At 48.5% G+C, this 14879-nt stretch overlaps 1 protein-coding gene across 3 annotated transcripts in view; it reads left to right on the top strand.

The window, feature by feature from the left end:
* Positions 1 to 14290, top strand: part of LAMB4 (laminin subunit beta 4) — a 933969-nt gene extending 919679 nt beyond the window's left edge. For all 3 annotated transcript variants that reach the window (XM_069629159.1, XM_069629158.1, XM_069629160.1), the window contains one exon: positions 13941 to 14290. In XM_069629159.1, the coding sequence (XP_069485260.1) occupies positions 13941 to 14080 (140 nt within the window). In that variant the 3' untranslated portion in view covers positions 14081 to 14290. The remainder of the gene's footprint in view (positions 1 to 13940) is intronic.
* The last annotated feature ends 589 nt before the right edge of the window (positions 14291 to 14879 follow it).

Below are 14879 nucleotides of genomic sequence, written 5' to 3'. Positions count from 1 at the left end.
CAACAGAAGGCCAAGCACCGCAAGTCTGCGGGCACCGGGAGCGCCGAAAGGTCGGGCTTTTTGGCTGTCAGGCAGGGCGCTACTTCCCTGGCACATTCGACCACGAGCCAGCGCTCTGGTTCGGGGAAGAGGAAGTCCGAGAACCCGGTTAAGCCACTAGAGCGGACCCGGTCGATCTCGAAGGGGGAGCAAGGTGCTGACCCTCCGCCCCAAGGCAAAGGCCCAGAACGCACCTAAGGTGGTGAGGGTTTTGATCCATCCGGCAAAGGCCTCTGCCGAAGTGGTCGCTGCGACCCTGGCGAAGCCGGATGAGACTACGCCAGTGAAATCGGCCTCTGGGTCTAGAATATCCCTGCTACCGCGGAGGGAATCCTCTTTCCAGCCCATCGTTAAGACCCCCGTGAAGCCCCCGGCGGAAAAAGAGGGGGGGGGGCCCGGTGGCCATTAGAGAATCGGAATCAGCCTCTGAGGAGGAGCTGGTAGAAACCGAGAAAGGCCTCAACGAGAGGTCCATAGGACTCAACGAGAGCATAGGCCTCAAGGAGAGGTTTATAGGCCTCAACGAGAGGTTCGAGAGGGTTCGATCCCAGGGGGCGGCCCCTGCTGACGTGATCGAGGATAGCGACAATGGCGACGTAGAGGGCCCAGTGGAACGACCCTTCCGTCCGTCGCAGCCATTACCCGAGCCATAGGATAGCTCGGCGGCCATTTTGTTGGCAATCCAATTCTTATGTACCGAGATAAGGATGAGATTACCACGGACCCCGACGGAGGATCCAGAACCGGGCCCGTCGGGAAGCCCTCCGAACAAGCGGAGGGGAGTCCACCCCGCTCCGCCCTTCGTGCCTGCAAGACCTGTGGACCCCTCGTCCTCACCGGACCCTAGAGAGGATACGGCGACGGACACAGCGACGGGGACGGACAATGATGGCAGTGATGACACAGCAGACATCCCGTCATCACTCCCCCCGCGGGCTGCCCCAGCCGATGAAATTGGCTCTTTCCACGCCATGATAACCAGGGCATCCGAGCTCTTCCAGCTCTGCCCTGAAGAACAAAAAAAGGAAGGGTTTCTATACCAACGACGAGAGGCCAAGAGGAAGACGGCCCTCGCGGTGCCTTTGCTCGACGACGTCTGGAACGAGGGGCTTGCGGTCCTCAAGAACCCTTCCACGGCACCTGCCAAGAGGGACAGGTACGAGAAGAAGTACCGAGTCTCCGATGCCGCCCCCTTGTGCCTCAGGGCCCAGCCCACGCTGGACTCTGTCGTCTCAGCAGCGGCTAAGAAGAAGGCAGCGGGTGTGGTGGCTTCAACTTCCACTTCCCCGCCGGACAGTGAGGGCAAGAAGTTAGACTCCATGGGACGACGAGTCATCTCATCGGCGGCGACGACGATTAAGGCGGCCAATGCCTTATCGATCGTGGCCCGCTACGACAGGGAGCTCTGGTTCAAGATAGCTCCCCTGCTAGACTTCCTACCTGACGACAAGAGGGCGGAGGCCCTAGAAATTCTGCAGGAAGGCGAGGTGGCGTCGGATCACACCATTACTGTGGCAACGGACATTGCCGATACCAGTTTTCGCCAACTGGGCAACGGAGTTTGCCTCCGACGACGAGGTTGGCTCAAGGCGACAGACTTTTGCCAGGACGTCCAGATCAGAGTGTTGGACATGCCGTTCGACAGCAACAACCTCTTTGGTAAGGCGGTGGACGAGTCTCTACGGGCCATCAAGACCGACTCGGAGACGGCCCGGGCCCTAGGGGTGCTTCAACAGTGACGGCCCTTTCGGAGCTCCGGAGGCAGACAGGGTGCCTCCAAAGGTTCCAGCGGTTGCTCCTCCACTTACCGCCAGGCTGCCCGCTCCTCTTCCCAGGAGGCCTACAGAGGTTGCGGCAAGCAGGGGGGATCCCGCCGTCATCGCCAAGGAGGCCAAGGCGTGATCGTGTTGTCGGGCCCCCACCGAAGCACCCCGGTGGGAGGCCTGCTGACGAAGTTCGTCGGCGTGTGGGAGTCCATCTCCACCAACCGTTGGGTGTTGGACACCCTGGCCAACGGGCACTCGCTGGAATTCCAAAAGAAGTGCCCTTGCATTCCTCCCGTGGCCAGGAAGGAAAATCACGTGCCTCAACTGCTATTGGAGGTAAGGGCGATGCTCAAGAAAGGTGCCATCGAGCTCATCCCCAGAAGGCTCCGGGGCTCTGGGGTGCACTCAAGGTACTTCCTCGTCAGGAAGAAGACAGGCAGTTGGCGCCCGATCCTGGACCTGCGCCGCTTAAACAAGTACATCAAGGCGCAGAAATTCAGGATGGTCACCCTCCAGCACGTGCTGGGACAGCTGGAGGAAGGCTACTTCCTGTCGTCTTTGGACCTGGAGGATGCTTACTTCCACATCCCTATTCTAAAAAGGCACAGGAAGTTCCTCAGGTTCGTGGTTCAGGGACACCACTACCAATTCAGATCCCTACCGTTTGGATTAGAGCCAGCACCCAGGGTTTTCACCAAGTGCCTGGCACCAGTGGCGGCGCGGCTGCGCCTGCAGGGGATCCACGTTTGGATGACTGGCTAATCCGGGCAAGGACAAGGGAACTCGCCGTCGAGCACACAGCGAGGTCCGTCCGGTTGCTCACGGAGCTGGGGTTCGCCATCAACTACCCCAAATCCCACCTGGCCCCATCGCAGATAGCACTGTTTCTGGGAGCGAAGCTCGATATAGTGGGGCAATTGGCCTCCCCTTCGGAGGAGAAGACCAGGACTATCCTGGGCAAGGTGCGGCGCCTCCTAGCCACGGACGTGGCCAGGGTGAGGTCCATCAAGTCCCTCCTCGGGATGATGTCCTCATGCATCTATCTTGTCCCCCTTTCAGACTTCGGATGCGTCCGCTACAGGAGTTCCTCGACGCCCGCTGGCTTCAGGCGAGGGGCTGTTTCGAGGACAGGATCCCTCTTGACGAGGAGTTCTGTCGGGCGATCTCATGGTGGGGCATCCATGCTCACCTCACAACAGGCACGGAATTTCAAATCCCAGCATTTCAGGAGACGGTGACGATGGACGCCTCTCTGGAGGGTTGGGGGCCCACACCGGAGACCTCCACGCAAGAGGCCTTTGGCTCCCAGAGGAGAGGTCTCTCCACATCAACATTCTGGAGCTCCGAGAATGTTTTGGGTTCTCAAGTCGTTCCTTCCATCCCTCAAGGGCCAAGTGGTGAGGATCTTCACCGACAACACAACCACGATGTTCTATGTACGGAAGCAAGGAGGCACCAGATCCCCAGCCCTATCCAAGAAGGCCCAGGATCTGTGGCACTGGGCAGTCACTCAGGGGATGATTCTGGTTCCCTTCCACCTGGCAGGAATAAAAAACACCATCGCCGACTCACTCAGCAGGGAGCTGCGCTCGTGCCACGAGTGGGAACTGCACCAGGATCAAGTGGATCGACTCTTCCGACGATGGGGCAAACCCCAGATCGACCTGTTCGCGATGGCGACGAACTCCAAGTGCCAGAGGTTCGCCAGCAGGTTCCCACAGCCGAGGAGCATGGGCGATGCTTTCTTGTTCCCTTGGGACGGCCTGTTTCTATACGCATTCCCTCCATTGCCGTTGCTGCTCCGACTCATCAACCAGCTCAAGAAGTCCAGGTGCAGGATGATCCTCGTCGCACCGGCGTGGCGGAGGCAGATCTGGTTCCCGGACCTTCTGGGCTTGTCAACGTCCCCACCAGTCAAGCTGCCGGCGGAGCGGATCTTCTCTCTAGAGAAGGAGGTGCCATTCTCCATCACAATCCTCAGTCGATGAACTTGCAGGCCTGGCTCCTGCAGCGCTAGAGTTTGGAGGGTACGATATCTCGGCTGATTGCAGAGAGGTTCTTGCAAAGGCCAGGGCATCCTCCACCCTCAAGTGCTACGGACATAAGTGGAAGAGGTTCTCTGTCTGGTGCCGTGCACAGAAGATTAAGCCTCTGCGGATTACGGCCCCTCAAGTGCTGCCGTACCTACTGTCGCTGGCCAAAGCTGGACTGGCTCACGCCTCCATCAAAATACATCTGGCGACCATCTCCCGATATACCAGGACTACGGGACGGGCGTCCTTGTGGTCTCATCGCCTGGTGAAGGAATTTATGAAGGGACTATTCCGATCGTTCCCGCCGGTGAAGGCTCCTGCCCCGGCGTGGGAGCTTAATGTGGTGCTGCCCAGGCTCATGGGGGCCCCATTCGAGCCTATGCATTCGGCACCCTTGAAGTTCCTGTCGTGGAAGACAGCGTTCCTCGTGGCCATCACCTCCGCACGACGAGTGGGAGAGATCCAGGCCCTATCTTGCAAGCCTCCATACTTGACTTTTCACGACACGAGGGTGGTGCTCAGGACGCACCCCTCCTTCATGCCCAAGGTGCCGTCGGACTTCCACCTCAATGAGCCCTTGGTGTTACCAGTTTTCTTCCCGTCGCCTTCGATGTCGGCCGAGAGGACTTTGCACTCGCTGGATGTAGCTAGAGCGCTGAAGTTCTACGTGAACCGCACGAAGAGTTTTCGGAAGACGTCACAACTGTTTGTGAACTTTGGGACTGTGAATCAAGGGAAGGCTCTCTCGAAGACTTCCATTTCCAGATGGCTCTCCGGCTGCATCATGCACTGTCACCGTTTGGCAAACCGACCGCTGCCCGGCCGTCCGAGAGCCCATTCGACCAGAGCGATCGCTGCTACCATGGCGTTCCTGTCTGGTGTGCCCTTGCTGGACATCTGCAGGGCTGCTACGTGGAGGTCGATGCACACCTTCACAAGATTCTACTGCGTCGATCGGGACTCCAGGGAGGAGTCCAGGGTCGGCCAATCAGTGCTGGGCAACCTGTTCGCTTAAGGTGAGCCTGGTGAGGAGGTAAGAGATGCTTAATGTTGAGTTATTGTATTGCTTAATGTTGAGCCTGTTGCCACCTCCCGTGGTTGTGCATGTGTGTACTGCTATGTATTCTTTTATTCATGAGCATGTGAATCCATGCCAGACCCCATGCTGGAGAAGGAACAAGTTACTTACCTGTAACTGTTGTTCTCCAGCATGGGTCTGGCATGGATTCACATGCGAACCCTCCCGCCTACCCCTCTGCGGCTCTTTACTTGGTCATACTACCACTTTACGTGCTACCAAATCTGAGGATGGCTGCCAGAGGCGGGTCTTAGGGAGAGGGCAGTCATTGACTGGGGGCAGAATGCCCCAGAGATCAGTGATTGGTTACTACTAAGAAAGACAGATCAGAAACGAAACTGATCCCGATTTTTTCTTTACCGAGGATTCCCAGCCTGACGACGGGGAATATTCATGAGCATGTGACCGATTGCTTCAGATGGTTGATGTACTTGGATCTGAATTTAAGGTAGGATTTCTCCTCACGTATAGTGTGGGGCATTGAGTTCCATGCTTGGGTCGCCCGGACGGGCAAGCTTGCACCTCCAACCTTGGTCAATCTGAATCTAGGGATGATAAGTGTGTTGGCATTGGAAATTCTGGAGGGTCTGGAGGATCTTCTCTCTATAAATCTATCTGTTAGATAGAGAGGAGCCCTGTTGTTCAAGGCTTTGTGTGTAAGGGATGCAACTTTTAGTAGAATTTTATCATGGGTCGACAGCCAATTGTTATTACGCCTTATCATCGTAATGTGTGATCGTCTAGGGATACCAAGGGATGCTCTCAAGGCATTGGTTTGTAGAATTTGTAGTCTGTGTAGGATGTGTTTGTTGGCTCCAATATATAAGGCATTACAGTAGTCAAGTCTAGATAGAACGAGAGCTCTAGCTAGAATCATGCAGTTGTCATTAGAGATAAAGTGTTTATCTGCTCTGATGATCTTACATGTGTAAGCCGTGGCTGAGGCCAGTGAGTTCACCTGTTTATTGAAGGAGAGAGTGGCATCTAGATGGAAGCCTAGTGTCTTCACTTCCTTGGCTACCTTAATAGAGTTCCTATCGATCTCAAAGGCAGAGTAATTCTGGCCTAGTTTTTTTAGATTGGAATGTGTACCTAGAATGATCAACTCACTTTTGTCATCATTCAGGCACAGACCGTGAGTGGCCATCCATACCTGGATGATGAGATACACCCCATTCACCAAGGCCAAATCCTTGTTTAAATCCCAGAAAGCGGGAGGAGAATCTGGGTATCATCTGCGTAATTAGTGTAGGTGATACCAAGATGGTCCAGATCATCAAAAAGAGGCTTAGTAAATATGTTGTATAATGTCGGAGAAACACAGGAGCCCTGAGGAGTGCCTGATGACACACGTTTAGATTTTGTGATAGAGCAGTCATACGCGTTGGCTTCTTCTGATTACATAGCCAACGTAGATGGAATTAGACCCATTACATCTCAACTTGATTAAGATGAACCAATGACCCCCTGCAAGGAACCTTATTGATGTACGAATAATTAATTAGCCCTGATTTGAAAAAGGCCAGGAATGTCAGAAACATGTTTTATCACTATAAGGCCAATCTAGAACCTTAACAATAGACACGCTTTCACTATATTGGGCGCAGTGTCCTGGATGTTCTTTGTCTTTTTGTACTACCAAGTTGTTTGGTACCTGGTCCAATTACGTCCAGCGGTTTTCGCTCTGCGCTTGAGCATAAATGTGACTTTTTCTCTGTGGGAAAATGAATGAGGAATAGCCCAAAACTGCGTTTGTTTGCAAACATTCAGCCAAATCTGTCATGTGAGTCAAAAGTTATTAGTAATTAATTTTTGGGGTTTTCTATTGAACTTGATACTCACCTTAGCTAAAGTGTGGTGTGTAGTGACCGCTGCACTATAATGTATTTATGGTTAAGTTGCTCAACCTATAGGAAGAGCATTTCACCCCCGTGGACGAATCCTCACCAAAACAAGTATGTGGTCCCGTCAGATTGATCCTGCGAAGTTTGGTGAGGTTTCGTGCGGGGGGGGCAAAGTTACAGGGGGGCTCCCAAAATGTGTGGCTTTTCCCACTGACGCAATGGAAAAAAATATTTCTCACGCCTACAGTGCAAACCGCTGGATGGATTTTCACCAAATTTATGGCAGGAGCGGCGGCTTGGTCCAAAAGCGTGCTTTTGTAAATTTGGTGTAAATCTGCCCAGAAGTTTTTTTTTAAAAGCCAAAACGTAGGTAAAAAAAATGTGTGTTATCTGGGTTCGGTCTGCGGACTGACTTCCCCGTTCGGTCCAAGGACAGGCATCTGATTGGTCTAGAGGACGACGTGATGTCCGCGGACATCGGGTGCACCTGCTGATTGGTCAATAAAAAACGTGAGGTGCCTCAATTTTTGGAAACGCCCGCCATGTTGAATTCACGGACGCAGCATTGCACTTGTCAAACTAATGAAACTATTTCTGGGGAAGTAAGGGTTGGTGAGGATGGATGGGATATGGCCTTAAAAAGTCCAAAAAACAGGTGCTATTTCAACTCCGATGTCCACTAACAGTCTGGATGCCCAGAGAAGCCCTGAGATGTTCGCGAACATCTGGGATGTTCGGGGGCATCTATGCCTATTTCTGCATTAAAGGGTTGGTGAAATGCAGTTTTTGGATGGCTGATTTGGCGCCACTTGATAAATCTGCATGAAATTTTGGAATTTCATTCTAGACCTGTCTCCGAATGGTGCTGCAAAGTGTGGTGCTGTTTTGCCAAGAGCAAACAAAATTAGAGGAGGGGTCCCAAAATATTTTAAAGGCTTATAAATGTGGTGCCATTTGACAGATCTGGACAAACGTTTGCAGTAATATTTTAGACCTAGATAGGAATGTTTTTCCAAAGTTTGGTGTGATTTTGTCAAGAGGGGACAACATTAGAGGGGGTCTTAACATTTTTAGATGGCTTATAACTTTCTTGCCATTTGACGAATTTGAAGAAAAGTTGTCAGAAAGATTACAGACCCAACCTTGAATGTTTGTGCAAGGTCTGAATGGATTTTGTCAAGTGGGGGCTAAGTTACATGACTATTTTATGTACGTACATTTTGACACTTTTTAAAAAATAAAATGTGGGTGGATTTGCAGCAAACCCATTCAAAGAGCATTGGCAAGGACCTTAAAGTATGGTTTTACAAATGTGTCCATGTCTTATTTTTCGAAAAGTGTCATAATATAGGTTAAAAAAAGTGATATACCTTTGGTGACTGAGGTATATCCTGTGGCCATGGGCAGTGGCCAGATTATCCGGACAATCTGGCTTCTGGGCATGACCACGGGGGACTAGCAATCGAGTTAAAGTGGGCATGGCCACCAGGGACCGGCTATGTGGTAAAGATTTTCGAAATTGGGATAGGTTTGAGTGGGGAAATAAAATTCTGCTTGTGGGTACAGGTTGAAATGCTGGATGGGATTGCAGCAAATATGCACGAGGACGGTCAGCAAGAACTTCAAAGCATGGTTTTGCAAATATGTCCAGTATTTTTTTTTTTTTTTTTAAGTATGAAAATGTAAGTACACAAAACAGTGATATAACACTGGTGTCTGGGCAATGGGCCTGGCCGTCAGCATAGAGAAATGTGTACTGTAATTTGCTCACTAGGGCATGTGGCATGGGCAAAGCGATGGGTTTGAATGGGAAAAAATATTCTGCTTGCGGTTACAGCCTGCAGTGGTGGACTAGATTACAACAAACTTGCGCGATGAGTATTAGCAAGGACCTAAAAGCATGTTTTTGGAAATATGTCTTTTGTTTCATTTTTACAACTTGTAAGAATGTAAGTAGAAAAACTAGTGATATACATTTGGTGTCTGGGTAGTGGGCCTGGCCCTCGGCAAACGCAAATGTGTACTCTGATTTGCTTATTGGGAATGCAGCATGGCCGAAGCCCAAGCCCCATGGATTTGGAGACTGGCCATGGCTGCAAGCTATGTGCACTGGCCATTGGTTACATTATTAGGGTATAATGGACACTGAGCTAGGATGCAGGGTAGGTGCAGTGAATAATAGGGGTGGTTTGGTTTGGCTGTGGTCATGGTGGAGCCTTATGCCGTAGGCAATTGAACTATGATTTCCATCCCCAGCATGCGCTTCTGATAACGAAAGACATTAGTATGTGTTGCAAAAAATATGTTTCTTAAAGGAGGTTTATAGTTCTTTCATATATATGAAAAGATGAATTATTAATAACTTATATACATTGATGTAACACCATGAAACATTTTCACTTATAAAAACCTATTATATTGACAGAAAAAACTTTGTTAAAGGGATGTTATGGTTAAGATGCATCCCACCATTTGGACTCCTTTCCTCCAGTAGTTAGCCAGTGGCGTCCCACCTTGGCTTCCGAAATACAGATGCAAAAGATGCGTAGAAGATTGTTAAGTGGCATTTGGTGTGCAGAAGTTTAATATGGTCATAGGATTATATGTACAGTTTTTGGAAGTGATTGGTGGATGGATGTGTGACTGTTTGAAAGCAGGCATTAAGGGAGTTTTACACATATAAAATTAAAAAGGGTAGAAGGGCTGCCCTGTGCGAAGTTGTGCACGTACCATCCGGGTCTTTTAATGATCCATGGCCTGGAAAGGGGACTGTGGAGCCCATGGATAGTTATAAAGGTTCATCGATTATGGTCCTTATTGTATGCTAGAGAAAAGTATTTGTGACAGAAAATTGTTTCTGTCCTTTTATATTTTTCTATAGTATTCAATTGTCTTTTCGCACCCTGGGTGGGGAAGCCAGCCAATCAGGTGGCTAGGAATGCAAGCCTGAACTGCTGGTACAAGCTCTCATTCCAAGCTGCCTCTCGGCCGGCTCTCCCCGCCACCATCTCCCCCCCCCCACTACCTTCCGCCCTCTGTAAAAAAAAAATCCTCCCACCCCCTACATCCTACCTTGTTTCGGGTGCCACCGCCGCATTCACTCCTTCTCTCCACTTCCCACAAGATGCCATGGAAAGGGTAGAGGGGCTTTGTACTGAACCCCGACTGCCCTTTCCATGGTAGCCATCTTGGAAAAGGATTTTCATTCCTACAGCGGGATGCCGTGCGCATCCCTCTGTAGGAAGGAAAATCCTTTTTTTTAGCACCCGGGTTTACCACTTTGGCAACCCGGCATGCTAATTACCTTCATATGCCCCGTTTCACCCTCTGTAATGGGGGATACATGCCACATTATTTCCATTAGCTTAACACAAAATGCTAATGGAAATGTTGAAGAATTTTATTATTGAGTCTATCTACGTTATTGAGAAATGTAAAGTAGATGCAGTCTATACGATTATTTCTTTTAGTTCTATTTTTTAACTTTGAAAGGAGTTCCTAAAGGAACCTTTTATTTATTTTTTATTTTTTTGCAGGAGAGGTCAGAAAGTATGAAGGGGCAAGTGGACAGGGGAAGATGTTGTGCATGTGTTACATCTAAGGTATAGGGCAGCGTTTCTCATGCTCCTTGACTGCAGCTTCAAAAGCATTTTGAAATTGCTCCCCCATGCAGAGTGGTGTGTTGCAGTATATATAGAGGACTGTTGTCTTCGAAAGATATGGATCAACTGCCTCTTTTGTTGCTTGCAAGGTAGCTAGTGGGATTTTGTCTACCACAGAAGTAGGCTGTGTGGTTACAGTATTGGTTGACGAAGATGAGGTGGAGGAAGACAGCCTACTACTTGCTAAGAAAGGAACAACCTTTCTGAAAGCATTGCAGTGGGTGGATTTGGTGTTGCAGTGCATGGAGGTGGTCCCGTAGGAGTACTGTCCAGGTAGACTGCGACTGAGTACCACTTAGTGCATTTCACTTTGGTAGCTTTAGCCTTTTGTACACTCCCAACAGTGGTGAAGAACTGCCACACCCATGAATCTCTCTGGGTGCTAGAGGTAGACACTTCTTCTACCTCATCTTCTTGATCCTCCTCATTGTCTTTGGAAGTACTGCACTTTCTTTGTTGTGTTGGTCCTCCAGCTGGTGGTGGTGCTGGCTCTTGGGGAGGAGGGAGGTCAATAGCTGATGCCATTTTTAAAAGAAATAGCAGTTTTGCTAATATTCTTCCAAGTATGTTCTCTGTACTAGATTGTTAATGGATAATGAGTAGGTATAGGTGTGGGAGCTGTGCAAGGGTACATTTTGAGCTTGAAAGTTCCTAGATCAGTCGAAAAATGCAGTTACAAACTGTCCTTGAAGCACAGACCCGATCACGAGGTTTGGACGCCTTCGTGGACAAGTCATCATGCTGCGTGCGAGCGCATGGTCACGTGGCACTGTCGGGAAGATCTGTGATGACATCAGACGTTTGCGGATGTCGACTGATGCAAAAACAGTGGGAAAAGTTGCAAAAAGGGTATAGAATTGTTAAACATAATGCTAGAAGGTGGGAAATGGCAGAGCTTTAAGGTGAAACATTGTAAATTGGACAGAAGTGTTGCTATATTGGGGTAAGTATGATATTAGTAAGTTGTAGGAAAATAGCATACACTGGTAAAAACCATGAAATTCAGTGAAAACGTTGTTAAAGGGGCGTTATGATTCAGTTGCCCTAATAAAAACCTATCCATATTATGTTTCCAAGTAAAACCGAAAACCCCCAGAAATTCGCCAGTTAAGGTAAGCTAAGCAAACATGACTCGCGCCACCACTGTGCTGTAATGTCACAGAACAGACATTATCAAGCAACTCTTCATTGGGATATGGTATGGAAATTTTCTTGTCACAGCTCAATATTAGCTATTTATGTGAAAACAGTTACGGTACAATTTAATGATATTATAATAATGAAAAACGAATGTGCAGGCTGCATACAATGCTATTTGTGCCACTTTGCATACAGTTCAAAATATATTTTGGGTTGGATAGAAATGACACCTCATCACATTTTAAATGTATTGAGAATGCACAGTTTCTCTATTTAATCAATGTATTTTGGTATCACCTTCCCAAGCCAGACCCCTTTCTGAAACTTAACAGGAAAAAGAAAAATGGTGCCAAAAGAGCATATATGTCATTTAGGGAATGATCACACTCACTTTGGATTTATCTTTAAAGGAGTGGAGCCAGCAGAAACCCTTTGGTGTTCCCCAGAAAGCCTCAGTCAGCAGGCCCTCTCCTGGTCCTTTCTTCCCTTTTCTGGAAAAAGCAGGCCTGTCTCAAGTTAAATTGGTTCAGGATCCCCCATGAAAAAGGCCTTCATTAGCAGATAATAGCCATATTCACCACTCATTCCAGGTGGTCAATGCAAATCTCAGTGGTGTCTTAACCTCCCCCCAATTGGAAATTGTATGGAGGGCTAAAGTGAAGAGAATTTGTCAGAGAGTTTCAACTATCCAGCATTGCCCCAAGCCAACTCAGAGCATCTTAATGTTTCTGTGTACCTAGACAAAATATAAACCATTCCCATCAAAGAATATGTCAATGGTTTCATTCTTTTGTGCTCCACATTTTAAAACCTTGCCTCATTACATGGAAGGCGTTAATGGTTAACGGCCACCGTTAATGGTAACGGTGACAGTTAACCATTACCGCCTTACTACGAAGTCCCTTAGCGGGTTGGTGCTTTAACGCCTGCTTTTTGCAGGCGTTAAAAACCAACCCGCTAAGGAACCTCGGAGCTAATTACGGCACCGCAAAATTGCGGTGCCGTAATTAGCGCCTTCCCCATTCCCATTGAGCCCTATCGGGCAGAAATGGGAATGGGGAAGGGCAATGGCGGAAGGGGGATTTACTGCCCCACCAACCTTGGAATGGGGCGGTAAATCCCCTTTCCGCCAAGGCGGTGCCGGTATTTTACCGGCATGAGCCATGGCGCTAATAGCGCCATGGCTCACCGCCTTCCGTGTAATGAGGCGATGTCTTTGTAGCACCGGTTGTGCTATTTTGCGGGTTTAAGCATATTCCTGACCACTTTCAGGCATTTTTGCATTTCTAATATAAGGTGTCATATCGTCCAAGCAATGGCCTTTCAGACGGACTGGCTGTGGCTTTAAAGTCATTTAAAGCCCAGTCTTTGGGGTCAATTCATTTGGAAGTACCTGATGTATGCGTGAAACTCCATGCAATTTGTGGGGTGCTATTTCTTTATAGAGCATAGAATTATTGATATCCCATCAGTGCACCCTTATCATGGTAGCAAGTGAGAAGAGAGAGAGAGAGAGAGAGAGAGAGAGAGATTGTGTATTGTGCATCCACCAGTCATTAACACATAAAAGACATCAGCTAGTATATAATGGAGAGGAGTGATGTTTCTATGATAGTAACTGGTTTATGGTAGTAGAACCCTGGTGTGTAATAAGAATACCTAGTATAGGGTGGGAGTTTGTGGTTTTATGATGGCAGTACTTGGCATGTGGTGAGAGTACCTTGACATATGACTACAATGAATGGGTTATAACGTGGCAGCCCAAAAACACATGGGCATATTATCCATATTTTGTGACATATCATAACATATCTGCCTAAATGATGATACTAGTAGACCCTATGGAGCCCATACCAAACTCCAAATATTATACACTCCTTTTTAAAACAGCCCAGTCATACATAAATGCACTCGTACAGCCACGCACAAACAAATCAAACACACAAAAACTCAAATACAGACGCATACAAAATATCCCCAAACCGAATATACATCAACTCTGCACAAATACAGCCTTCTATACGTTACACAAAACATACATCTTGTAGGAATAGAGTTTGGACACATTTTAATCCTTCCTGGGTTCATAAATCAAGTGCCATTGAATGTAGGGTAATAATGCAAAATACCAAGGGGACGATATATAGTTTCTGCTGAGTATTGCCTTTAAACCATCAGGTGGAAGTTTAACAATTAATGTTTCAGACTCTTTATACATGTGTATAGCAATAGAACATCCAATGATCTGTCAGGCAGTGCACATCTAAGGGTGAGCTGGCATTTCATTGGCAGATATGCTTTGCTTCAGTAGCGTTTGAATAGCAACAGGATTTCTTGAAAGAAATAAGTGCCCACACGTTCGTCTGTTCTGCTTTCAGATCTGGAGAAGACGATTGATGATTTGAACTACACCAAGCAAGAAATGGAAGATAATCTCTTACAATTAGAGAAGCAAGCCACTGCACATCGAAATGCAATTACAAAGCGAGAACGTGAATATGCGACCTGCGGCGCCTAGAAGCCATGGACCCAGACATCTCGATGACTTGAATTATTTGTGCAAAGGGAGTGCATACGGTGCTCCTACCAGGATGTGTGGGGTGATTGGAATTTGGATATATTTATACTATTATGTGTATGAGGTGGTCTTTTTTAAATCATATTTGAACTGTATAAAGCTGTATAGTCATACTTGACAAATAAATACTTGGTTTTTGAATAGGTACAATTTTTTCAGTTAGCATGTTTATGCTAACCTTTATCTTTTTCCCCACTTAGCAAGCGCCGCCCACCTAGTGCCTTCCTGGTTGCCGCTCTTTTTCCCTATTTAAGGAGCCCTTCAGCCTCTATTCCTTTGCAGATGGGGTGCAGGTGCAAGTGGATCTAAGTCACCTGGCTTAAGTCCCGCCCACCTGGCGCCTTCAAGGTTGCCGCTCTTCCCCCTCCCCACCACTTAGCAAGCCACGCACACCTAGTGCCTTCCTGGTTGCCGGTCTTGTTCCCTATTTAAGTAGCCCTGCAGCCTCTTTTCCTTTGCAGATGGGGAGCAGGTGCAAGGGGATCTAGGTCACCTGGCCTAACCACCACCCACCTTCTTAGCCCTGCCTCTTCCTTCCTGCTCTTAACTCTTAGATGAAGGGCGCCTCTTACATGGACGTCTGAAGCGAAGGGCAGACGAAGAAAAGGGCAATTCCTGTTTGGACCTGTTCAGAAGAGGAGGACCCAGGCCCCGACCTCCTGCTCAGACAGCAGGTAAGCATGCGCCAACATGTGTTTACTCCCTCTGTCCCCACAGGCCATCCCCACCCCCTCTGGTC

Source organism: Ambystoma mexicanum, chromosome 12 (genome assembly GCF_040938575.1).
Source record: "Ambystoma mexicanum isolate Mex_15411 chromosome 12, UKY_AmexF1_1, whole genome shotgun sequence".
Taxonomy (NCBI): Eukaryota; Metazoa; Chordata; class Amphibia; order Caudata; family Ambystomatidae; genus Ambystoma; species Ambystoma mexicanum.
This window is presented reverse-complemented; position numbering and strand designations above follow the sequence as displayed.